This window comes from Hippopotamus amphibius, chromosome 5, assembly GCF_030028045.1.
Source record: "Hippopotamus amphibius kiboko isolate mHipAmp2 chromosome 5, mHipAmp2.hap2, whole genome shotgun sequence".
Taxonomy (NCBI): domain Eukaryota; kingdom Metazoa; phylum Chordata; class Mammalia; order Artiodactyla; family Hippopotamidae; genus Hippopotamus; species Hippopotamus amphibius.
Genome location: NC_080190.1, coordinates 15,661,493 through 15,688,463, shown reverse-complemented (window position 1 = coordinate 15,688,463; position 26,971 = coordinate 15,661,493). Strand labels below are relative to the sequence as shown.

The 26,971-nt window shown below is 33.5% G+C and overlaps 1 protein-coding gene across 1 annotated transcript in view; it reads left to right on the top strand.

Annotated features, from left to right (window-relative positions):
- The window catches only part of CCDC172 (coiled-coil domain containing 172), a 59,952-nt gene that overhangs the window by 18,958 nt on the left and 14,023 nt on the right, over positions 1-26,971 (top strand). Inside the window, exons 3-6 of the mRNA XM_057737390.1 lie at positions 3,494-3,610; positions 4,809-4,974; positions 23,351-23,452; positions 23,806-23,908. Coding sequence (XP_057593373.1) covers positions 3,494-3,610; positions 4,809-4,974; positions 23,351-23,452; positions 23,806-23,908 — 488 coding nt within the window. The remainder of the gene's footprint in view (positions 1-3,493; positions 3,611-4,808; positions 4,975-23,350; positions 23,453-23,805; positions 23,909-26,971) is intronic.

Sequence of the window (26,971 nt, the reverse complement as noted above, 5' to 3'; positions counted from 1 at the left end):
TCTTCTTTTTTTTTTTTAAAGGCATTTTCACTTTTTATGTATTTATGAATTTATTTATTTATTTATTTATTTATTTTATTGGCTGTGTTGGGTCTTTTTTTGCTGTGCGTGGGCTTTCTTTTTAGTTGCGGTGAGTGAGGGCTACTCTTTGTTGTGGTGCGTGGGCTCCTCATTGCCGTGGCTTCTCTTGTTGCAGAGCATGGGCTCTAGGCGCGTGGGCTTCAGTAATTGCAGCATGTGGGCTCAATAGTTGTGGCTCACGGGGTCTAAAGTGCAGGCTCAATAGATGTGGCGCTTGGGCTTAGTTGCTCCGTGGCATGTGGGATCTTCCTGGAGCAGGAATCGATCCCGTGTCCCCTGCATTGGCAGGCGGATTCTCAACCACTGCGCCACCTAGGAAGCCCCAAGCTGGTAGTTTCTTAAGTTTTTATTTATCATGGATGTCCAGGCTACCATGGATATAAGATAGTGTCTCAATTCAAACCTGACTCAGGTAAGTTAAAAAATATCTGTTTAAATCACAGTTTTACATCTCTTATAGTATTTTCCCAGTTCTGATTCCCACCCATCACTTTTGCAACAAAAGAAAGATGAGAGACTTCTGATGATAATTTATTCTGTGAAATGACCTCATCTTGTGATCCTATCAACATTCTCAGGGTTATATTTGGAATATTTATATATCAGTAAGTCTGGTTTTCAAAAGCAAGAATGTGAGAAATAATTTAAGAAATGAGTTGTGATAACAGGAAGACAAAAGGAACAATGAGAAACATTCTGCAAATAGGTGGTCTTGAAAAGCTTTTTTAGTAGTGAAAGTTAATAATTTATACTTGGTAGAGTGGAACTGGATGGATCCTAAGGTGTTTGTCCCATTAGTTCCATTAAAACAGAAGGTCTAATAATATTAGACCCCATGTAGTTTCTGCAACCACAACTTATTGCCTTCCTCAACTTTTAAGTCAGTGGATCATAGGCAATCTGTTCTTTCTTGACCTTCCTAACTTGAACTTTGCCAAAGTCCTGCTTTTCTCTATTACTCTCTTTTCCCTACTTGCCAATTCCATTATGCATTAAATATTTTCATCACAGATCCTAAGTAAATTTAAAAATTAATGTTACTGTAATCTTTCTGTAGTTATTGATTCTCTGGGACTTTTTAGGTCTTGATTAAAAGAGGAAAATGTATGAGTAAAAGATAAAGATGGTGTAAAACAGAAAGAGTGAAGAGTACACCAATAATAATAATTAAAACAAAGAAGTAAAAAAGACCTCAAAATGGGTAATTGACATAGAATTTTAGGGAAGAGGAAAATTATAGCTATACCCTTCTTATAGATCTTTTGAACAGTTGTCTAATTTTCATTTGGGGTATTAGGGTTCATTTTTTCAAGTTATGCTATAACATTCTAATTAAATGCCAATATGTCTAATATCTCTCCTTAATAATTGTTATTTTCCATTTTAAGAAAGAAGAGCTCAGTGATAATTTTAGGTCTTGGTGATAGTTGGAACAGAACACCTTAATTTCTGAGTCCTTAACATAAGGCCTTTCTGAATTTGAGTAATAAATTTGCTTGTCTTATTTTAAAATTCTTTAGTTTGATAATATTTTCTCCATTTTTGGTTTTCAATGTAGGTTTGACTATAGACCAGTGGTAGAAACAGAATCAGAATTCCTAAATTAGGCATATTACATGAAATACCTGATTGTATTAAACCAAAATTTATCCAGCCTGATATTTGGTCTCAAAGCAGTTTTGTAGACATTCATGGTTATTGTTCTTAATTGCAACTCGGAGAGTTAGGAATATACTGCAAGCAACCTCCTCTCAATAAGTTCTGGTGGACCTACTATTTGGTAATTTTTCTGTCTCTTAAACTTATATGCTTTTAACTTATACTGTTGTCAGAGACAAGTCCCTTTTTAGTTCCAAAAGTATCTTTTTGTTACTTTGAAATAGTTCTCTTATTTCCATGTTAGTATCATGATTTAGAAGCAGTGAAATCAGAAGGCCTGAATTTTAGTCCTGGGTTTGCCCATAATTAATTGTATAACCTTTGCTGAGGTATTAACTTCTCTGGAACTCATTTTATTCTCATTTATATAACATATACTAAACAGCTCAGAAGTATTTTCTTATTCAAAATAAATGTGATAAAATTCGTGATCATACTCTTATTCACCTTTGTTACCAGTTTCTATATGATTTTATAGATCAGACCATATGTTTTCTAATTTCTTTCTTCTCAGATAGTAAAATGCTAATAACTGCCCCATTCTCCCTTCCCCTAATTTTGAAAGTATTTTCTGAATTCCTTTGGTCATGTAAATTGCACCTTTCTAATCTTTCTCTATTTGATATCTTTCTTGAGATAGAGTTGATAAAATCAGCACCAAGTGCTGAAGGTATGGGCAGATAGGGTATGATATTATATAAATTTAAGATCATGTTTTCTGTTTTATTGCAGCTGCTTTCTTTTTAATGCCAGTATTTCTAGGGCTTTTTAGCCATATCATTTCAAAATGTCTTTTAGGCCAACCCTTTGCCTCTGGACTAGACTATTCCTAAGCTTTTACTATTCAATATCTTCTGGGACAGAGATTTCACAACCTGTCTCTCACCTTGAGGAAGGTCTTATAGCTAACATAAATCTTGCTTTCTGCAATTTAAGTTGAATTTATTTCCTTTTTCTTTTCTCTGTGGAGATGGGAACAGCCCCAGACTTGAAGTGATGCTTTCTTATGAGGGCCAGTACTGAATGTAGTAGAAATATTATTTCCAGTCTGGCATCATTTTTAGCTTTTATATATTAAAGCTTCCTGACTTTCATTTCATTATTCACGGTCTCAAGAGATGCTATTCTTTATAGCCCAAATGAAATAACTGTTACATATCTATTATTTATTTATTATATCTTTTGCTAGTTAGAACCAAATGAGGTACTAAAATAAAAAATGAGTTCTCAAAACCCATTTGAGGACTTCAGCAGATTGGTGTTTTATTTGGTGTAACTATAGTCATGGGGGCTGGGTTTTTGCCTGTGGTTTGTAGGTTTTATCTCATTATTTTATTAGTCATATTGTATACATGATTTATTCATCCATATCTTCCATGTAAATGATGAGAATAGAAATTTGTTCTTTAAAACAAGCTGTCTTGAAGCAGATTTCAATGTGTGTCATCAAAAAGCTTTAGTACCTAAACTACAAAATGTGCTAGGTATTAGAAAGGAAAAAGCAAACATATTCTATGCCCTTGAGGTGCCTATAGTCTTATTAGGGGAAGAGTTATAAAAATTATAATTATAAAGTATTTATAAAATAATTTAAGATAGAGCATATAAAGTAAGATGTTTAATGTGAATTTATTTTGCATTTTAAAGATTAACATAAAAATTTTTATACTACACAGATCTGTTAACTAAGGTACCCAAAAATGTCTAATTGTTTCATTCTGATTTCTTTTTCTTTTTTTTTTTTACTTTAAAGGTTCAGCAGTTTTCTCAAAAAGCCTTCCTCTTACAGCTTTTGAAAACTCATGAAAATGCCTTAGAAAGACAGTGCAGTGAAATTAGAAACCAAAGGAATATGCTTCTCCAAACCTTTGTAAGTCTCTAGCCACTTAGAAAACTTTATTTCACTAACTGTATCAAAAAGTGTTAAAATATTCTTAGGTGTACTTTTAGAAAAATTATCCATATGCATATTGGCAGATAGTCCTGTTCAGATATGAAAGATTATTAAGTGCTATTTTAAACCAGTTGGTAGAGTAATATAGCGTGAAAGAATTTTATTGGCAGGGTGCAGTATAGAAATTATTTGCAATTGTAATAAGCATAAAAGAAATGGTGAAACTGATTTGAATTGCTCAGGCTTCAAGACCTTGGTTTCAATGCTTTTGAAAGGCAGAGAGATTCACACTTTGGGCATATTAATGGATGTGGGTAAAAGGATAGATTTTGTTTATCTTTTTATCATAAGTCAGAGGCAACAGACTCTCATAGTTTTAAATAAGGACAGTTTAGGAATATGAATTGTAACTAATAGACATTTTGAAAAAAATACATTTTAAAATATTAAAAACATATATCTAAAGTCAGAATCAACAGAATCAACCACCAAATGGTTATGAATGACATGGCCAGTTTCAAAATGTAGCTCATAATTAGTTACATTTCTTAGAAAAAAAGAGGAGAATGCAGTAAGGTTTAAGTTCTACCGTTGTCAAAATGTTTAGGTTCTAGCATTGCTTAAAGTTTTTGGAAATTCTTATTTCTACTCCATGTTGACATTTCATGAAATGTAACTATTATTTAGAACTGAATTTGAAATGAATATATAATTTTACCTTCATTGTTTGAATTTTAAAAGGTTTTCTTGGATTTCTTTGTTTGTTTGTTTTTAAATTCTGTAAGACAATAATTCCTTTGAGTATAGACTTTCATTTTCAACTTTGGTCATTTAATTATTTTACCACCCATTTTTCAATGACAAAAGAGCATATATGGCTGTAAGTTTAATACACAAACAAACATATACATAATGATGGATGGTACAATTTCTACCTCAGTAATTCTCCTAAAACATTGTGAGTAAATCTTTCACTCTCAAAATAGTTGCTTGTAATTATGTAATAACTTCAGTTTTTTAATTAATATTACTGGAGGAGTACAGCATTTTAATACAAGGAAGTATAATTTTCTATTTTGTTGTTAATATTTCCAAATGATTGCATTTTAAATCACTAAAGAAAAATATTGTTGCAATTATTACCTATATTTGATCCTTTGTCTCCTTTTCTCAGGAGGCTACAAAGAGAAAAGTGACAGAGGAGGAAGAAAAATTTATTAAGGAAATTACAGACTTCAATAATGAGTATGAAATAACAAAGAAACGAGAACTTTTGATGAAAGAAAATGTCAAGATTCAAATATCTGACTTAGAAAACGAGGCTAACATTCTGAAAATGGGTATGGATACATAGTACCACCTCATTTATCTGGCATTAATGAAAATAACTTATTAATTTAACTTTTTAATAAGTAAATTGGGTTATTGCATAGCTATTCTATTTTGTCATAATTACATGTATCTTTTATTGTGAGCAGTCTTAAATTCTTTAGACGTAGATGCGACGTGAGTGTTGGTCATTATTTAATAATCAAATTCTGTTAACTACCTGTTATGTGTTAGCTACTATTTAGGTCCTGGGGATAAAAAACTAAAAAGTAGAGGAATCAAATACATAATCAGATGTTTATAGTATAATGTGATAGAAGCTATAATAAGGTAATACTGATTCTGTGATCCTCATTTTACCATCAATCCAGTTTAAACTAGGAAACACAGTTACACAGTGGGGTGGGGAGAATTTTATTTCAGAAACACTAGTATGCAGGTTATTGCAGTCTTTGATAGGATCCTGAACTAAAGAAGTCACCAAAGAGAGGAGAAGATGAATTAAAAAGATGTTTAGGAAGAATGACAGGACTGTATTGAACTGTATCGTTGATTAATGTAAACAGATATATAGAAAGTCAAGCATGAGTCACAGTTTTCAAACTTCAGAGATTGGGCAGAATATGGTGCTAGTCAGAAGAGCAGAGGTAGAGGTGAACTATAGCCTTTTCTGGACAAAAAAGATTAAGTTTTGTTTCAGGTGGTTTTAGTTGGAGATGTCTAAGGGATGAGCAGGTGGAAGTGTCCAGGTAGCAGGTGGAAATTTGGTTGTGAAGCTGATACGTGAGATCAGAGCTAGACTATTAGGTGGGGAATCCAGAGGGGTTGGTGAAATAATTCAAAGAGAACATGGAGAGGGAACATAGAGGTGGAGCAAAGACCAAAGACAGAAACTGGGAAAGCATAGCATTTAAAGAAAGGAAGAGAAGAAGAATGAGACAGAGACATCAAAGAGGACAAAAGGAGAACCAGCAGAGAGTAATACGTGATTTGGGGCAAGATACATAAGTTTTCTTTGCCTCAGTTTCCTCATCTGTAAAGACGGAGGATAATAATAATGACCTTAACAAGGTTGTTGTGAGGATTCAATGAAATAATTTTTAAGTATGTGGAATGCTACCTGGAACATAATTAAACCCTTAAAAATACAGGGATCATGCTTTTTAATTAGTATAATTTTATAGATGAAGGAAATGAGGTTCTCAGGTAAATTGCTTTGGGTAGAGAGTATAGGATGGAGGTTCTTAACCACAGGCACACATCTGGGAAGTTTTAAAAAAATACATTAAATGCTTGAGTCTCATCCCAGTTTTATTGAATCAGAATAGGGAACAAAATTTTTTAAGTCCCTTAGAGAATATTCATGTTTACTGTTATTTAATGATCATAGGTGTAGAACACAGGTTTAAATAGGTATTAACCTTAGGAGATACTCTAAAATTACTTTTCTTTAAAAAGTCATGGATGTCACCACTTCTATTCACAACAGTATTGATAATTCTAGCCAAATCAGTTAGGTAAGAAAAGGAAATAAAAAAACACCCAAATTGGAAAGGAAGAAGTAAAATATCTCTGTTCCCAGATGGCATAATCTTATAGGTAGAACACCTAACAATTCCACAAAAAAATCAAACAAACAAACAAAACAAACACTTAAGCTAATAAATAAATACAGCAAAGTTGCAGAATGTAAAGTCAACACACAAAAATTATTTGTATTTCTATGTACTAACAAAGAGCAATATTTCAAAATTTCACTTATAATAGCACCAAAAGGAAGTACTTAGGAAGTACTTAGGAAGAAAAATAACCAAGGAGATGAAAGACTTGTACACTGAGAACTATAAAACATTACTCAAAGAAATTATAGAAGACCTAAATAAATGGAAAGATAAACCATGTTCATGGATTGGAAAATTTAATATTGCTATGATGGTATTATCCAAAGTAATCTATAGATTCAATACAATCTCTATCAAAATTCCAACAGCATTTTTTTCATGCATAGAAAAACCCATTCTAAAATTTATATGAAATCCCAAAGGATCCCAAGTGGCCAAAACAAGAACAAAGTTGGATGACTCACACTTCCTGATTTCAAAACTTAATAAAATGCTATGGTAATCAAAACAGTGTGATACTGGAATAAAGACAGGCATATAGAACAATGGAATAGAATAAGGGGCTCAAATATAAACCCTTATGTCAAATGATTTTTGATAAGGCTGCCAAGACCATTCAATGGGAAAGAACAGTCTTTTCAATAAATGCTGCTTAGAAAACTGGATACCACATGCAAAAGAATGAAGTTGAGCCTTTATCTTACACTGTACATAAAAATTAACTAAAAATGGATCAAAGTCTTAAATTTAAAAATAAAATAATGAAGCTTTTAGAAGAAAACATATGGGAAATACCTCATGACATTGCATTTGGTGATGATTTCTTGGATACAAAAACAGGCAATAAGAGAAAAAATAGATACATTGTACTTGTTCAAAATTAAAATCCTTTGTACATCAAAGGACACTATCAAGAGAGTAAAAACACAACCCACAGAATGGGAGAAAATATTTTCAAATCATATCTTTGATAAGGGAATAATATCCACAGTATAATAAAACTATAACTGAACACCAAAAAAATAAACATCCCAATTAAAAAATGAGCATAGGATTTGAATAGACCATTTTTCCAAAGAAATGGGCAATAAGCACGTGAAACATGTGCAACCTAAATAGTCATTAGGGATATGGAAATCAAAACCACAGTGAGGTATCACTTAACACCCATTTAGGGTGGCTATTATTTTGAAAAAATTCAGAATCTCCACAGCATGATATTCACACTGTTCAGGATGCAATCCAAAATTCCTTGACCTATGAAGAATCAGTGAAATGTGACCTAGTATCAAAAGAAAATCATAAGATGCCAAACCCATAGTGGTCTAGATATTGGAGTTGAAGACTTTATAGCAGCTTTATTAACTATGCTCAATGAGTTAAAAAAAATGCACTTGTAATAGATGAAAAGATAGGTAATCGCAGCAGAGAAACATAAAATGTAATAAAGAATCAAATGGAAGGATAAAAACCATATGATAATATCAATAGATGCAAAAAAAGCTTTTCGCAAAATTCAACATCCATTTAAGATAAAAAAATCCAGAAAATGGTCATAGAAGGAAATTACCTTAATATAATCAAAGCCGTATATGACAAACCAACAGCCAACATCATTCTCAATGGTGAAAAACTGAAAGCATTCCCTCTAAGAACAGGAACAAGACAAGGGTGTCCACTCTCACCATCATTATCCAACATAGTTTTGGAAGTATTAGTCATAGCAATCAGAGAAGAAAACGAAATAAAAGGAATCCAAATTGGAAAAGAAGAAGTAAAATTGTCACTCTTTGCAGATGACATGACATTACACATAGAAAACCCTAAAGATTCTATCAGAAAACTCCTAGCACTATTTGATGAATTTAGTAAAGTAGCAGGGTACAAAATTAATGCGCAGAAATTTCTTGCATTCCTATACACTAACAATGAAAGAGCAGAAAGAGAAATTAAGGAAACACTCCATTTACCACTGCAGCAAAAATAATAAAATGCCTAGGAATAAACCTGCCTAGGGAGGCAAAAGACCTGTACGCAGAAAACTATAAGACACTGATGAAAGAAATCAAAGATGACACAAACAGATGGAGGGACGTACCATGTTCTTGGATTGGAAGAATCAACATTGTGAAAATGACTATCCTACCCAAAGCAATTTACAGATTCAACGCAATCCCTATCAAATTACCAGCGGCATTTTTCACAGAACTAGAACAAGAAATCTTATGATTTGTATGGAAACGCAAAAGACCCCGAATAGCCCAAGCAATCTTGAGAAGGAAAGATGAAGTTGGTGGAATCAGGCTTCCTGACTTCAAACTATACTACAAGGCTACAGTGATCAAGACAGTAATGGTACTGGCACAAAAACAGAACTATAGATTAATGGAACACAATAGAGAGCCCAGAGATAAACCCACACACCTTATCTTTGACAAAGGAGGCAAAAATATACAATGGAAAAAAGACAGCCTTTAATAAGTGGTGCTGGGAAAATTGGACAGCTACATGTAAAAGAATGAAGTTAGAACACTTCCTAACACCATACACAAAAATAAACTCAAAATGGATTAAAGACCTACATGTAAGGCCAGACACTATAAAACTCCTAGAGGAAAACATAGGCAGAACACTCTATGACATCCATCAAAGCAAGATCCTTTTTGACCCACCTCCTAGAATGAAGGAAATAAAATCAAGAATAAACAAATGGGACCTAATGAAACTTAAAAGCTTTTATACAGCAAAAGAAACCATAAACAAGACAAGAAGACAACCCTCAGAATGGGAGAAACTATTTGCCAACAAAGCAACTGACAAAGGATTAACCTCCAAAATATACAAGCAGCTCGTGCAGCTTAATACCAAAAAAGCAAATAACCCAATCCACAAATGGGCGGAAGACCTAAATAGACATTTCTCCAGAGAAGACATGCAGATGGCCAACAAACACATGAAAAGATGCTCAACGTCACTAATCATCAGAGAAATGCAAGTCAAAGCCACAATGAGGTATCACCTCACACCAGTCAGAATGGCCATCATCAAAAAATCTAGAAACAATAAATGTTGGAGGGTGTGGAGAAAAGGGAATTCTCCTGCACTGTTGGTGAGAATGTAAGTTGGTACAGCCACTATGGAGAATAGTTTGGAGGTTCCTTAAAAAACTAAAAATGGAACTACCATATGACCCAGTAATCCCACTCCCGGGCATATACCCAGAGAAAACCATAATCCAAGAAGAAACATGTACCATAATGTTCATTGCAGCACTATTTACAATAGCCAGGACATGGAAGCAACCTAAATGCCCATCAACAGATGAATGGATAAAGAAGATGTGGCACATATATACAATGGAATATTCCTCAGCCACAAAAAGGAATGAAATTGAATTATTTGTAGTGAGGTGGATGGACCTAGAGCCTGTCATACAGAGCCAAGTAAGCCAGAAAGAGAAAAACGAATACTGTATGCTAACTCATATGGAATCTAAAAAAAATGGTACTGATGAACCCAGTGACAGGGCAAGAATAAAGATGCAAATGTAGAAAACAGAGTTGAGGACACGGGGTGGGGGCGGGGAGGCAAAGGGGAAGCTGGGACAAAGTGAGAAAGTAGCATTGACATATATACACTACCAAATGTAAAATAGATAGCTAGTGGGAAGTTGCTGCATAACATAGGGACATCAACTCAATGATGGGTGATGACTTAGAGGGCTGGGATAGGGAGAGTGGGTGGGAGGGAGTCACGGGAGGGAGGGGATATGGGGATATATGTATAAATACAGCTGATTCACTTTGGTGTACCTCAAAAACTGGCACAATAGTGTAAAGCAATTATATTCCAATAAAGAGCTTTAAAAAAAAGGATCAAATAAACATTCCTTTAATAGAACTGAAAGAAAAAATATCTGAAATAAAAATTTCACTTAATAGCAGAATGGAGTGACAGAGGAGCCAATGGCCATGAAGCTAGATTAATAGAAATTACCCAATCTGAAGAAGAGCAAAAAAGTTGGAACAAAACAAAATGAAAAAATAGAAACTCAGGGACCTGTGGGACAATTTCAAAATGTCTAACATGCAAATGATTAGAGTTTCTGAAGGAAAGAGAATGGGGCAGAAAATATTTTTGAAGAAATCATGGCAGAAAATGTCTTAAATTTGCTGAGAAACATTAATTCATAGATTCAAGAAGCTCAGCAAAAGCAAATAAGATAAATTCAAAGAACTCCATGCGTAGGGACATAAAAGTAGTCAAATAATTGAAAAGCTGAAGATAAAGAAAACATCTTGAAAATAGGGAGCAGTTAATCCAATGACCTTGTACTTGTCACTAGAAACCATGAAGTCAAGAAGACAGTGGAATAACATCTTGAAAGTGTTGAAAGAAAAGTAAATCTCTATATCCAGGGGAAAATCCTTCAAAAATGGAGGTAAAATAGACATTTTCAAGTAAAGGAAAATCAAGAGAATTCATTGCCACTGTGCCTGAACAACAAGAAGTGCTGAAGGAAGCCCTCCAAGTAGAAGTAAAAATGACACCAGAGACAAACTAAGATCTTAATGAATTAAAATAATCAGAAATGGCAAATGAAATATAAATACATATATATTCTCTTAATTTTTAAAAATACATATGACTTCTTAAAGCAAAAAAATGTATCCTCTTGTGGAGTTTATAATGCATGTAGAGGCAATTTGTATACATGTATGTCATATACATATATGACAACTAAAACATTAAGAAATGGAAAGGGGGCCTGGTAAGTGGATCTGTACAGTCCTATGTAACATTCAGAAAACCAGGAATAGAAGGGAACTTTCTCAATCTGGTAAGTATCCTGTATGAAAAGCCTACAGCTAACATTATACTTAATGGTGAAATATTGAATACTAACATCATACATAATGGTGACATATTAAATTCTTTCCCACAAAGATTGAGAATAAGGCAAGGTTGCCCATTAATACCACTTTTATTCAACATGACTCTGGATGTCCTAGCCATTTTAGCCATTGCAGTAAGACAAGGGGAATAAAGGCATACAGATAAGAAAGGATAAAAATAATTGGTAGATGGGTAGATTACATGATTGCTTATGTAGAAAATAAGTAAGGAATTTACAAAACAATTACTAAAATTAATGTCAATAAAGTAAGTTTGCAGAATGCCAGATTAATGTATAAAAATCAGTTTAATTTTTATGTGCTAACAGCAAACAATAAGAAAATGGAATAAAAATGCCATTTAAACAGGATCAAAAAATAATATAGGAACAAATTTAATAAAAGACATGCAGGACTTCTACACTGTAAACTAAGCATTACTGAGAGACATTAGGGAAGGATTTATCTATGTAAGTAAATAGATATACCATGTTCATAGATTGGAAAATTCAATTTTTTAATTATGTCAGTTCTCTTCAAATGGATCTTAGGTTCAACAGAATCTCAATAAAAGTCATGTTAAGGTTTATTAAACCTTGACAAGAAGATTCTAATATTTATGTGGAAATACAAATGACTTAGAATGGCCACAATTTTTTAAAAAAAGAACAAAATTCAGAGATTTATACTCCCTGGTTTCAAAATTGCTAAAAAGCTACAGTAATCAAGATAATGTGTCATTGGCTTAAGAACAGACATGTAGATCACTGGAATGGAAAAGAGTCCAGAAATCGACTTACACATATATGGTCAATTAATTTTCAGTGAAAGTAGCAAGGCAATCCAGTGGATAATGGAAATTCCTTTCAATGCATGGTGCTGGAATAATTGGACATCCATTACAAAACAATGATTCTTAACTCTTACTTCACACCATATTAAAAATTAACTCAAAATGGACATACAAGTAAATATAAAAGATAAATTTATGAAACTGCTAGGAGAAAACATAGGAAATCTTCACGATCTTGAGATAAGCAATGATGCCTTAGATAGGACACAGAAACATAAACCATAAAATAAAAAAATACATTGGACTTAAATATTTAAAATACTACTTAAAAATGAAAAAACAAAGCACAGACTTGGAGAAAATATTTGCAAATACACATATCTGGTAGTGTACTATTATCCAGAATGTAATGAACTCTTACAACTTGATAAGGAAGCAATGAAACATTGTAAAAGGGGAAAAAGGTTTGAACTTCACAAAAGAGTATATACTAATGACCAATGAACATGTGAAAAAATACTCAATATCTTTAGTTGTAAGGAAAATTCAAATTAAAACCACAAAGTGATATCACTGTTTATTCACTTTATTAAAATTAAAAAGATTGATCATAGCAAGTGTTGACAAGACTGTGGAGCACTTGAAATGCATATGATAATGATGCAAATGTAAAATAAATCATACAACCACTTTGGAAAATTGTTTTGCAGTTTCCCAAAAAGTTAAACGTACATTTACCATATGACCCAGACATTCCACAGCTAGATACTCCAGAGAAATGAAGCATATGTCCACACCAAATTTTTAGAAACTTTATTTATAAAACTGAACATAGCTTAAATGTTGAGGTTAATTAAGATAAAGAGATGAGTGGATAAACAAAATTGGTATATCCATGCAATGGAATACTTAATAAAAATAATAAATCTGCTGACACGCAACATGGATGCATCTCAGAATGATATGGTGAGTGAAATAAGCTAGACACAGAAAAATACATACTATATACAGTGCAGACTATATATGCCAGCAAGTGACAACAAGCAGATCAGTGGTTGCCTAAGTTGGAATGTATGAACTGCAAAGGGGCACAGGAATTTGGGGGGATTGATGGAAATACATGATTTATTAATTGTGGTAGTGGTTTCATGGTATATATGATGGTCAAAACTCATGAAATTGTATGCTGTAAATGGACAAACTTTATGTAAATTATTCTTCTATAAAAATGATAAAGAAAAAAGGTCCTTGATGCCACAAATAGTGTAGAAGCCCCCTATTTTATGTCCTTTCTTCAAGAAATATGAATTTATTTTAGCAGATTTGCTTCCATGGTACTTGAAACTGTTGGTTCTATACTTTCAAAAAGTATGTCTCTAGGGTTTCCATATGAAATGTAATCTCCATAATGGCGGGGACTTCATTTTGTTTAATGCTCTATCTCAAACAGTATAAATGAGATAATCATAAATTGATGACTGCTTCAGAAAGAGAAGTACAAACTGATATATGTACATGTAAGAGAACCTAACCTGAACTAGATAGTTAAGAAAGGACTACCTGAGCAAGTGACTTCCAGACGAGATATGAAGGGTGATAGGGATTAGCCAAGTGAGAGGTTTGGGTCTAGATGTCAGATAGTTGGATATTTAAGTTAAGAACTCAGAGAGAGGTTTGGGCTGGAACTATTAAATACAGGGAATTACCTAGGGAGACTGTATTGAAAGAAAACACTAGAACCCTGAGTAACACCATGACTTTCAAGAAGAGGAAAAAAAGCCAGCAGTGTGTGAGAAAGAGCTTGGAGAAATGTAAGCACATTCAAGAAAGGATACATTGCTGTGTGAGGTTGGAATCACCTAGGGGAGAGAGTATTTGAGAGTATTCAGCAAAGCTGCCAAACTGTCAACCATAAGGACTAAGAAGCAGCAACTGGATGTCCCTGGTGATCTTTAGGAAAAGCAGCAGATTGAGGTAATTAGAGAAGAAGGGCAGAAGCCAGATTGTAATGAGTTGAGTAGTGAGGAGAGGAAATGGCGGCCATGAGCGTAGATAAATCTTTGAAGAAGTTTCTCTGTGAATAATATAGAAAGAGGGTGTGAGGTCAGGGGAGGGTTTTTAGTGAGAAAGTGGGATTGTCCTTTTTTCTTTTATGAGATGGGAGATATTTGAACATATTTAAATATTGATGGATTGGAGCCAGTAGGGAGGTAGAGTTGAAAATTATAAAAAGAAGCTAAATTCCCAGTGAAGGTGGGAAACGGTACACAGGTGGTGCTACTGGTGGTGATTTGAGATGAAAACAAAATAAAATAAAAATTAAGAATCAACCTACGTGACCAACAACAAGGGCCTCTAATTATCTGCGTGTTATCTCTCTGTATTTTTGTGAATGTATTTGTGTGATAAAAATCTACTAAGGAAATTGTTAAGTCAAAGGGAAGTATTAAGAGGCTTAATACTAAATCCCACTCCTTATAGCACTGAATTAATTTTCCTACCAACTGCATAGGAATGCCTATTTTCCTAAATTATTATCCCTTACCATTACCAATCTGGGCATTATCGATGACTTTAATCTTTGCCAATCTGACAAATCAATTTTCATTGTTGGTTTAATTATCATTTCTTTTGATTTTGCACTGTGTTGAATTTATTTCTCCGAATTTATTGACCATTTATATTTTTCTTTTTCTTTGACTAATCTGTTTATATTCTTTGTTCATCTTTCTGTATTTTTACTCTTACTGATTTATATGAGCTTTTTGTAAATTAATGAAGTTAGCCCTGTGTCATGTGTTATAACTCTTGTGCCTTAGTTTATTGTTTACGTTTGTGCTTATAGTAAGTCTGTATGTATCTCTGGGGGTGTCTGCGTAGATCTGAGTGCCGTGCAGAAATTTTAAACTTTTGCAGTTGTCTTCATCATTCTCTTCCGTTATGGCTTCTGGATTTTGTCTCCAGCTTAGAAAGGCTTTCTCTGTACAACATTAATAATAATAATAATAATAATAATAATAATAATAATTCCACCCATGTTTACTTGTGGTAATTTTCTGTTTCATTTTTCCCACTTATATTTTATATCCACCAAGAGTTTATTTTTGTGTTAGAGGTTAGGAATTCAGCTTTATTTTTTTCCGAATGACTAGTCAGTTATTTAACACTATTTATTACATAATTCACCTTCTTCCAACTAATTTGAAATTCTACATTTATCATATATTAAATTCATACTTTATGTGTATGTGCATGCCCGTGTGTCTTTCTGTACTTTATCTTCTCTATTTGTTTTTTCTATTAGTCTAGTTTCATAGCATGATTTAATATCTAGCAAGGCAGTCTTCTCTCCTTAATCATCATTATTGATTCTTCTGTGCTTATTTTCCTAGATAAAATTGTCTCATTTAACAAGTCCAAAAAAATCTTGTATTTAATTAGAATTGCATTAATTTTATTAATAAATTTAGAGAGATTTGATAACTTCACAATTTTGAGTCTTCCTATCCAAAAACAAGATATGCATTTCAATTAAGTCCTTGCGTTTTTCTTGTTAGTATTTCTCTAAGTGTTTCTAACTATTGTAAATGGAATATTTTCCTGTTATTTTTTCTTACTGGGTGTTTGTTATTTATAGATAAATATTTTCATATTCTAATTTTCTAGTAAGCCACCAGACTGAATTCTCTTATTGTCTGTACTTGATTTCACTGATTTTTCCATATGTAGTTGTGTCATCTTCAATTAATGGTAGTTTTTTGTCTTGGTTTACTAATATTTATTACATTTTAAAACAATGTCATTGGCTGATCCTTATAGATCACTGTTAAATAGTAGTGACTGTGTTTGTCTGTCTAGGCTGCTATAACAGAATACCATAGACTGGGTGACTTATAAACAACAATAATTTATTACTCAATTCTAGAGGTTAGAAAGTCCAAGATCAAGGTTACAGCAGATTCAGAGTCTGTTGAGGACCTGCTTCCTCTTTCATAGACTGCATTCTTTCTGCAGTGTCCTCACATAGTGGAAGGGGGCCAGATAGTTCCTCAGGGTCTTTTCATAAGGGCACCTAATCACCTACCAAAGGCCCCACTTCCTAATACCCTCTCACTGGGGGCTGGGATTTCAACATGTGAGTTTTGGGAGGTTGCATATGTTCAGTCTTTAGCAGTGATGGTATCGGATACCCTTCTCTATTACTAATTTTCATGGAAATACTTCTAGAGGTTTACTGTTAATCATGACGCCAGATTGAAACCTTCTCTCTTTCTTCTTCTGCTGTCTCTCTCCCCTCTTTTTTCTTTCCCTCCCTCCCCTCGACCTTCCCCCTTTTGAGATGATTGTATATGCTTTTCCCACTTTAATCTATTAACATAGTGAACTTCATTAATAAATATCCTATCATTAACCTTATTTAGCTGTGGTCTCTTAGTCTTCTAATGTTTTACTGAATACTGTTTGATAATGTTTTCTTTATGATTTTTATATCAGTATGTATAAGTGAGATTAATCTTTTTGTGTGTTATATTGACTTAACAGAAAGAATGTAAAAGCTTTCTTCTTTTTTCAGCTAGAAAAAAAGTAAATACTAGAATTATCTGTTCCTTTGAGGTTCAAAAGAATTCACCTGTGAAACTGTTTATGGTGACTGTTTCTCCCTGGTGGTGTTGGTGGAGAAAGGATTTACTCAAATTTTAAGCAGATACTAGAGCCATTTTCTCCTCAGAGCAGTTTTAGTTTTCATTTGTCTTCTGTCCTGTTAGTGGTTGCCCTTCCATTCCCTCTCCTAATTTGTACCACCACATCTGGTGTTTCCTGACACTTGATTTTTCTCTTCTCTCTTCCTTCTTCTTTTGGCTGCCTGCCCCCTCTGACCTTTCCCATTGAGCTTTTAGGCCATAAGTATGATTAGTCAGCAAAAGTTACATTCGGTTTTGAATAATCTTCATCTTCAACTCTCCATAGCTAATTTGTTATTTTCTGCTACTTAGAGTTTTCTTTCCACTGCCTGATATCTTCCTTGATTTACTAGTTTTCAACTTAAGATGTGGATGCTGTTCTTACCTCTTAGAGTTGCCAGAATATTAACACCCATATATTTTTAGAAAGAATTACTAGTCCTGGACTATTACTATGAACCTCTTAATTTAGTTACATTATGTTTTGAAATATCATGATCAACATAGCAAACCAACTTCTGCAGCTTGTTTTGCCAGCCCTACACAACCTAGTATTTCTCCACCTTCCAGGGATACATTATGTGTATGTGTGTGTGCACACAAATATGCATGTGTATGTTTTACAGTATTACATAGATGTCCTGGGAAGGCCTCACAGATGAGGTGTGTTTTGAATAAAGATCTGAAAGAAGTAAAAGAATGAGCCGAATGAATATCTAGAGGAAGAGCATTTCAGACAGAAGGTTAGCTGTTACAAAGTCCACAAAGGGAGATTGTACCTTGTCTGACTTCAAGGGAAAACAAAGAGCCTGATGTCTTTAGAGTAGAAGGAGAGGTTGTGAGGTCAGAGAGGTGACAGAGCCACTATAGAAAACAGTATGGAGGTTCCTTAAAAAATTAAAAATAGAACTACCATATGACTCAGCAATCCCACTACTGGGCATATACCCTGAGAAAACCATAATTCAAAAAGGCACATGCACCTAAATGTTCATTGCAGCACTCTTTACAATAGCTAGGACATGGAAGCAACCTAGATGTCCATCGACAGATGAATAAAGAAGATATGGTACATATATACAATAGAATATTACTCAGCCATGAAAATGAACGAAACTTGGTCATTTGTAGAAACATGGATGGACCTAGAGCACGTCATACAGAGTGAAGTGAGTCAGAAAAAGAAAAACAAATACCATATATTTACACATATATGTGGAATCTAGAAAAATGGTATACATAATCTTATTTGCAAAGCAGAAATAGAGACACAGACATAGAGAACAAATGTATGGATACCAAGGGGGACGGGTGGGGCAGGAGGAATTGGGAGATCAGGACTGACACATATACATTATTGATAGTAGGTATAAAATAGACAGCTAATGAGAACATACTGTATAGCACAGGGAACTCTACTTAATGCACTGTGGTGACCTAAATGGGAAGGAAATTCAAAAAAAATAGGGAATAAATGAATATGTATAGCTGACTCATTTTGCTGTACAGTAGAAACTAACACAAGATTGTAAAGCAACTATACTCCAATAAAAATTAAAAAACAACAAAAAAGAACCCAGATCATTTAAAACCTGTGGGCCATTCGAAAACCTTTGGCCTTTACTCGAGTGAAATCAGAAGCTGTCGGAGAATTTTGGGCAAAGGAGTGAAAGAAAGGTCTCGCATATGTTAATAGGATTTCTTTGGCCTCAATTGAAAACACACTTAATGCAGGTAAAGGCAGAAACAAACCTAGGGAACAGTGGCGGTAATCCAGACCAGAGGTAATGATGACTTAGTTCAGAACTGGAAGCAGTTGAAATGGTGAGAGATGTTTGGATTCCGGATGTATTCTGAAAATGGAGAAGCAGGATTTCATGATGGATTAGATGTGGGGTGTGAGAAAAAGAGAGGTGTTAACAATTGACTCCAAGTGTTTTTGGCCTGAGCAACTAGAAGTATTGGTATTTGATATTCAATATATATTTGTGGAATTAGTAAATATTTATTAATTTTGAACACCTGGTAATTCATAGATAAAAGGGTCCATCACTTTTGGCTTCAAAATAATGACTATAATGATCGTCATAACATTTTTCTCAGAATGTCCCTGTTATTTATTTCTTCCAGTTGGTGAATCAGTTTTTCTTGGATGTTAGATAAGAGGAAGCATATTACACTCCTTGCTTGCTAGTATCATTTAAAGATAGGTGATGTATGTACACTTAGATGAGAAAGACAACTCACGTTTCAGAAGATGGGAATGAATTTTCATTGTCTGAATTTTGTTTAATATTTGTAGCCATAAAACCTAGCTTGATTAGAACTTTGTGGATTTTAAGCAATGGAAGGAAGTAAAAGTTATCACCACATCAATTATACCTCAATAAAGCTATAAAATATAATAACAAAATGAGGCAGTAGAAAAGTGGGAAAAAAGTTATTACCACAGACAGCGTGTTTATTCTTTCTGTTGTCTAAGCTTCATAAGCAATTGATACACGTCTTATTTTGGGGGGAGGGAAGAAACAGTCTTGGAACCATGCCTTTTCCATTTAGCCCAGAGACTTCGGACTAAGAAAAATAATACATCCTCTACCTCAGGATGTTGAAGTCCAAAATTTCTCTATCATTCTTGCCCAAGTTTTCCAAAGATATTTTATCACAGAATGTCTAATAAATCAGTTAATAATGAATAAAATATTGTATCACTTTTTTAATCTCTTAAAGATTGTAATGGTATCCTGGAATACTTCTCTTAATTATTAGCATGTAGTTATGTTTATATTTTAAATATTCATTTATTAAAGAAACAGAAGCATAAATGTAAGTTTATTAATTTTCTTTTCATAGAACTGTTTGTTTTAAATTAATTGACAAAAACACTACAGATAATAAAAATCTTTAAACTCAATTATATGATTTACTTGAGTTCAGTACAGCACAATCTCTTGAGCGCATGCTACATGTTCTGTATATACTATGACAAGCACATCACAAGAATTGGAGTTTAAAGATAAATGAAAGCTCCTGTTTTTAAGGAGCTTGTGGGAGATAGACTAGTAAAAGGATAATTTAAGTAGTATGTGGAAAACTTCCACTTATGATCAGGAGAGAACACAACAAGCAAGAAATATATTAAAAAAATTATTTTTACATATTGAGGACAAGAGGCTGGTCAAGACTGTGATTCCTAAGAGAAGAGAAACACATGAGGTATGATTACCCTAGCTTTTTACCTGATGCAATTTTTTGACAGCTTGACAGAGAGGAGCAACTTAAGCAAAGCAGAAAGGTCTGATTGAGTTGAGGATACAAAGATTGGAGTTCAGGGAGGCTGAAATTTTCAGGACAATGTACTTGAGAGGGAAGAACAACACAGACAAAAATCTCCAGAAATCTGCATAAAGGTTGCTTTGAGTCTTTGGCTGTATATTACTCTGTGCATACTTAGGTGAAAATCCACTAGGCTGAGTAAAGAAAAACTGCTGGGGAATCATAAGGTCAGCAATTCTAAGAGCTCACAAGGACTGGGAGACATTCATGTTCCATCCTGTCAGAATAGAAAGATCTCATTAAACAGAAGAGCCCTGCCTTAATAGTAAGATTCAGTTAGCCTTACATTTAAGGCTATTCTGGATACACTCTTTTAATAAAAATCTTAAAAGCAAGGTTTGAACCTAATCATGCTACCTAACTGCCTGATAAATAACAAGCATCAACATGTTTCAAGGGAAGAGAGCAAAATGCAAACATTCAAGAAAATAGTAGACACAATGTTTAGTATGCAATCAAAAATAACTGTACATGTGAGAAAGGAAATTGTAACTCATAGCAAGGCGGAAATTAGGTCAATAGAAACATCTGCAGAAATCATAGAGATAATGCAATTATTAGAGAAAGACTTTTAAAATTGCTCTTATAAATATACTCAAGACCATGAATATAATGAAGAGAGAAAGAAATAAAATAAGCAAAGATTCAGAAAAATCATTTGACAAGATCCAACACCCTTTCATAATAAAAAAAAATTCAATAAACTAGACATAGAAGGGACCATTCTCAGCCTATTAAAGGGTATCTATGAAAAACCTATTAATGATGAAAGGATGAAAATTTCTCACCTGAGTTTGGGAAAAGACAAAGATATCCACTCCTACTACTTCTATTCAACATTTTACTAGAGATTTTAGCCTGGGCAATCAGGCAAGAAAAAGAAATAAAAGATGTTTATATTGGAAAGGAGGAAGTAAAACTCTATTTGAAGATAACATGATCTTGTGTAAAGAAATCCTAATGAATCCACAGGAAAATTATTTGAGCAAATAAAAAGTTCAGCAAGGTTGCAGGTTATTAGATCAATATATACAAATCAATTATATTTCTATATACTAGCAATGAACAACTTGTAAATTAAATTAAAGAACATTCAATTTACAATAAAAAAAGTAAAATACTTAGGAATACATTTAACAAAAGTTCAAGACTACAGAAAACATTGTTGAAGGAAATTAAAGAAGACCTAAATAAACGGAAGTCATCCCAAGTTGATGGATTGGAAGATCTAATATTGTTAAGAAGGCAGTACTCCCCAAAGTGACCTACAGATTCAATACAACCCCTATCAAAAATTTCAGCTGGCTTTTTGCAGTCTGACCCTAAAATTCATAGAAATGCAAAGGACCAATAATAGCCAAAACAAAATTGAAAAAGAACAGAATTGGAAGACTCACACTTCCTGATTTCAAACTTACAACAAAGCTGCAGTAATCAAGATATCGTGGTGCTGGTATGAGTATGGGCATATAGATCAAGGGAATATAACTGAGAATCCAAAAATAAACCCGTACATTTTATGGTCAGTTGATTTTTACATGTATGCCAAGACAATTCATTTGGAAAAGAATAGTCTTTTCAAATAATGGTACTAGAATAACTGGATATCCCCATGCAAAACGATGAATGTGGACATCTACCTCATACTGTACACAAAAACTAAATCAAAATGGACCAAAGACCTAAATGTAAGAGCTGAAGATATGAAACTCTTAGAATAAAACACAGTTGTAAATCTTCATAACCTAGGATTAGGAAATGTTTTTTAGGTATTTGCAAGCAGCAAAAGAATAGATAAATTGGAATTCATCAAAAATAAAACTCGTGTTTCAAAGGATACTATCATAAAAGTGAAAAGACAACCCACAGAATTGCAAATATTTTCAAATCATGTATCTAATAAGGAACTATCATCCAGAATATATAAAGAACTCTTACAACTCAACAATAAAAAGAAAAATAACCCAATTTTTAATGGACAAAGTATTTAAAAAGGCATTCATCCAAAAAAAAGGCATACAAATGGCCACATAAAAGATGTTCAAAATAATTAGGGAAATGTGAATCAAAACTACAGTGAGATGCCACTAGCCTGGCTATAATAAAAGAGTGTTGGAGAGGCTATGGAGAAATTGGAAACCTCATACATTGCTGGTAGAAATGTAGACTTATACAACTACTTTGGAAAACAGTTTGACAGTTTCTCAAAATGTTAAACCTAGGGTTACCCCCATGACCCACAATTCCACTCCTGGGTATTTCAAGATAACTGAAAACATATGTCTACCTAAGAACTTGTACATGAATGTTCTTAGAAGCATTGTTCATGGTAACCAAAAAGTGGAAACAACCCAAATGTCTATTAACTGAAGAATGCAAAAGCAAAATATGGCATATCTATACAATAGAATTTTATTCAGGCATAAAAATGAATTAAGTACAGATACATGCCTCAGCTCTAAATCCTATCACATTCGGGATTAGGCGTCCACATATGAATTGGCTGAGGGAGCAGGGAGGGGCACAAACGATCATTCCATAGAAATGTGTAATTGAAGCCCCAGAAGATGTGGTGGAAAAGAAAAAAATATTCGAGAAATTAGGAGATGAATCTTAAAGGGTGAATTGGAGTTCGTTGTGGGAATAAAGGGAGGAAAGGCATTTAGGTAGAAGAAACAATATTAGCAAAATTGTAGAATCTTGTAGCCATATAGTGAGTACCATGCAATGTCATTTTAAATATGCTTTAGTTATGAAGAATAGAGTTTTCTTCATTGGGAAGCTTGTTTTACTTCGTAATATGGCACTATTTTGAATTCCTTTTCGGTAGTCTAACCATGAACTAACTTATTCTTTTGTATCCAGTTGTTGCTTAAATAATCCTTGTCAGTTTATTAAGAAAGAGTTCCTAAGTGGCCAGGTGAAGCCTGTTGGGGCTTAAAATTGACCATATACTGCTTAAACTTTTACTACACAAGAAAAAGTTAATCATTCCTGACATATATAAGGCAAAGCTTAAAACAGTTAAGCTAATAGTTTTTTTGTCTACTTGTTTCTAGAAATGAAGTCAATGCAACATGATAGTAGCCAGTTAAATGAACTTCAGAAACAAAAGAGTGAATTAATACAAGAATTATTTACTTTGCAGAGAAAGCTTAAAGGTATTACCTTTATGAGTTAATTTTGTTGAATATTGTTATATATCTGTTATAGGGTACTATTATTCTTTCAAAAAATTTATTCACCCATTGGGATATAGTGCTGTTATTGATGTAAAAAAGGAATAGGTAAAACACTGAAATTGATCAGTGTTAGATCTGGTATTTTTAATGTCACAAATTTTGTTGAGATCTTTTTTGGTGTGCCTTTAATTGCTGTATTAAAGTAGAAAAATAAAAATCACTAGTGCATATATTTTACAGGAAGCACTGAAATTTAGAGTATTGTTCTTATGAATGAAGAAAACCTTTATGTTTAATTTTTTAAAGATTGTAAGAATATCTTAATTGTTTAGGTTTTGAAGATAAAAAAAATGAAGCCATTTGTACTACCAAATACCTAGAGGCAGAAAAAATAAAAATCAGTGAAAAGCCCCAAAATGATGCTGAATGCTTAAGGTAAGGATTGCCTGTTATACTTTGGTATAAAATCTGGTAATTTTCCAAGTTGTCAAGTAGATTTCAGCATAAAACTAAATGCACAGTGTTTGTTTGTTTTTTTTAAGTTCATTTAAGACATTATTTCCTTCTATGTGTATTCTGTATTCTGAAACATGCCAATAAGCAAACATTTTACTGGCTAGAAAGTGCTACACATAAGTTTCACTATACATCAAGTTGATAACGTTGAAATGAATTTTATCTTTTCTTATATCTCATGGTCTCTGAGTTATTCACAGCCTAACAGATTAAGAGATAGTGTTGTTTCAACAACTCTCTTTTCTATTAGCCCTAACTTTTTGGAGTGAAATGATTGAAATTAATTTTTGCCCTCCTAGATTTCAGGGGAAAAAGAATCACAGTCTACTATTTTACTTGAAATCTGTCACTCTGGTTTTGTTCCTAAAGATTGAAAATGTATTTTCTGTATGGAATATTTAGATGTTTTTTATGTATTTGGATAGTGAAAGAATGGCTAAGGTTTGAAATGACATAGTTGTATACTGAAGGAGAGCACCCCCCAGTTTATTAATTTCACTATTATTTATTAATAACTCAGTGTTATATTTGCTGGCTTAATTTTAAAGAACTTCCTATACTTTCTGCGTTTAATGTAAGAGACAGAAACCCCATTACTGAATCTATGAAGAGGCAAATGAAACCTTCTTTCACATAAATCATATAGGAAATATGTCCACTAAAGCTGAACAAATGCTTCATATTAGCAGTGTATTGCCTTAGGCCATAATTTTAGTAGATTGTGAGAAAATATTTGCAATTTAATTTTATGTTAAGTTTTATAAGCATGAAATATCAATCTCTTGGGTGATATGTTTGATGCAGGATGAGTTTCTGTAATGACAATCTGCTCACTGATTTTTTTTACACTTTTAAAAATGGTAATGCCCACTGGTATCATTATAGTTAGTAGTGTAAGGGCTTCCAATATGAACTCCAGTTTTGTGGGTTTATCACTGAGTCATAAAAATTTGCCCTGGGTTAAAATTAAACACACAAAGTCTGTTAGAGAGAGCTTTTTCCTTCACAGATGGTGACAGAGGAAATTTGGATAGAAAGAAACCTCAATCAATATATCTAGTCCATTCTTTGCATGTTAACAGTTACTGAATGAAATGCCAATATTTATCAATTCCCACTTTAAATTCTTTAATATGTGTAGCTTAGTTTCCCTTCTGGTATGTTCCATAAAAGTTATTTCAAGTATGAAGAGCAGAGTCAAAGTACTAAGCATAAAGATTTTAGGAAAGAGGGCCATCAGTCTTATAATTAGTGCAATAGCAAAGAGCTTACAATGGCAAGAAATGATATGACATTTATTGAACATCATTAAGGCCAAAATTAAGTTGGTTTTATCCCTAAATTTTGGAATAGAATAATTTTTTTCATCTATGTGTTCAAATGTATACTGAATTCTATAGTAATTGCCTTTATCTTAAATTTTCAGATTTAACTACTATTGGTGTCGATGCTATGTTTATAGCAGTGGTTTCTCAGACTTGGCACTGTTGAGATTTTGGGCCAAGATATTGTTTGTTGTGGGAGAGCTGCCCTATACAGTGTAAGATGTTTATTAGCATTCCTAGCCTTTACCAACTAGATGCCAGTAGCAGTACCCACCCCCAGTTGTGACAAACCAAAAATCACTCCAGATATTGCTGAATGTCCCCTGGGTAGAGACGGGTGGGCAAAATAGTCCCCAGTTGAGAACCAGTTTTATTTTAAAGTTATTATAGTTGTACTTCTGCTTTTATTAAACTTTAACCAGTAAGAAAGCAATTACTTACAAAAAATTACAAAAAATTAATTATAAAATATTAATACTAAATCTCTATGAGCTTATTGTTTCTACTTTTTGTAATTAGAAAATTTTTATGCATGTTTTATTCTGTCTATATTATTAAAGTTCTTTTATAATGATTGTGTTTTTTAAAGTTAATCTGCCACGTCCAGGTTGATGATTGGACTCTAACCTAATGCTGTCTATTAATGGAGAGAACCAGTACTTTATTTATATTCACAGTGGTTTAATGGTCTCTGCTTTAGGTAATCTTTCCCTATTTATAAATTACAAGATGTTTGTTTATTTAAAAGATTCTAGAGTGAAGTGTGTGGGATTACTAATTAACACGTTAAAGCAACTAACTTATAGAGTATTGCTATGATTAACACCTAAACGAGAGGTTGGGTTAACTTCTGAGAAGCATCCCTGAGGTTTATATAACTGACCGAGTTAATTTTTTTCACATAGTCCATGGAGGACAGAAATGTTAAACCTCAGGGTCTCAAGAGGCAGTAAGCATAGAGGTTATGATTACAAACCCCTTTGAATCCCAGCTCTGCTATTTTTTTTATATAAATTTATTTATTTTATTGGCTGTGTTGGGTCTTTTTTGCTGGGCACAGGCTTTCTTTTTAGTTGCAGTGAGTGAGGGCTACTCTTCATTGTGGTGCGTGGGCTCCTCATTGCCATGGCTTCTCTTGTTGCGGAGCACGGGCTCTAGGCGCATGGGCTTCAGTAGTTGCAACACATGGGCTCAATAGTTGTGGCTCACGGGCTCTAAAGCGCATGCTCAATAATTGTGGCGCATGGGCTTAGTTGCTCCGCAGCATGTGGGATCTTCCTGGAGCAGGGATTGAACTCATGTCCCCTGCATTGGCAGGCAGATTCTCAACCACTGCACCACCTAGGTAGCCCCCAGCTCTGCTATTTACTAGATTAGTGACCTTGGGCAAGCAATTTCACTTGTCTGTGCCTCATTCTCTACATCTATAAAATGAGGTTAATACTGGCACCTACCTCACAAGATTATAGTAAAAATTAAATGACTTAATATGTATAAAGCCCTTACAACAGTGCTTGGTACACAATAAATGCTCTATAATTATTAGACATAATTATCATTGTATAATTACTTATGATTTCATTTTTATTTCATATTATGCATGTGAATTCGTGCCTTTTAAGCTTCTTTCTCGTTTTTCTTTCTTCTGCCTGTCCTT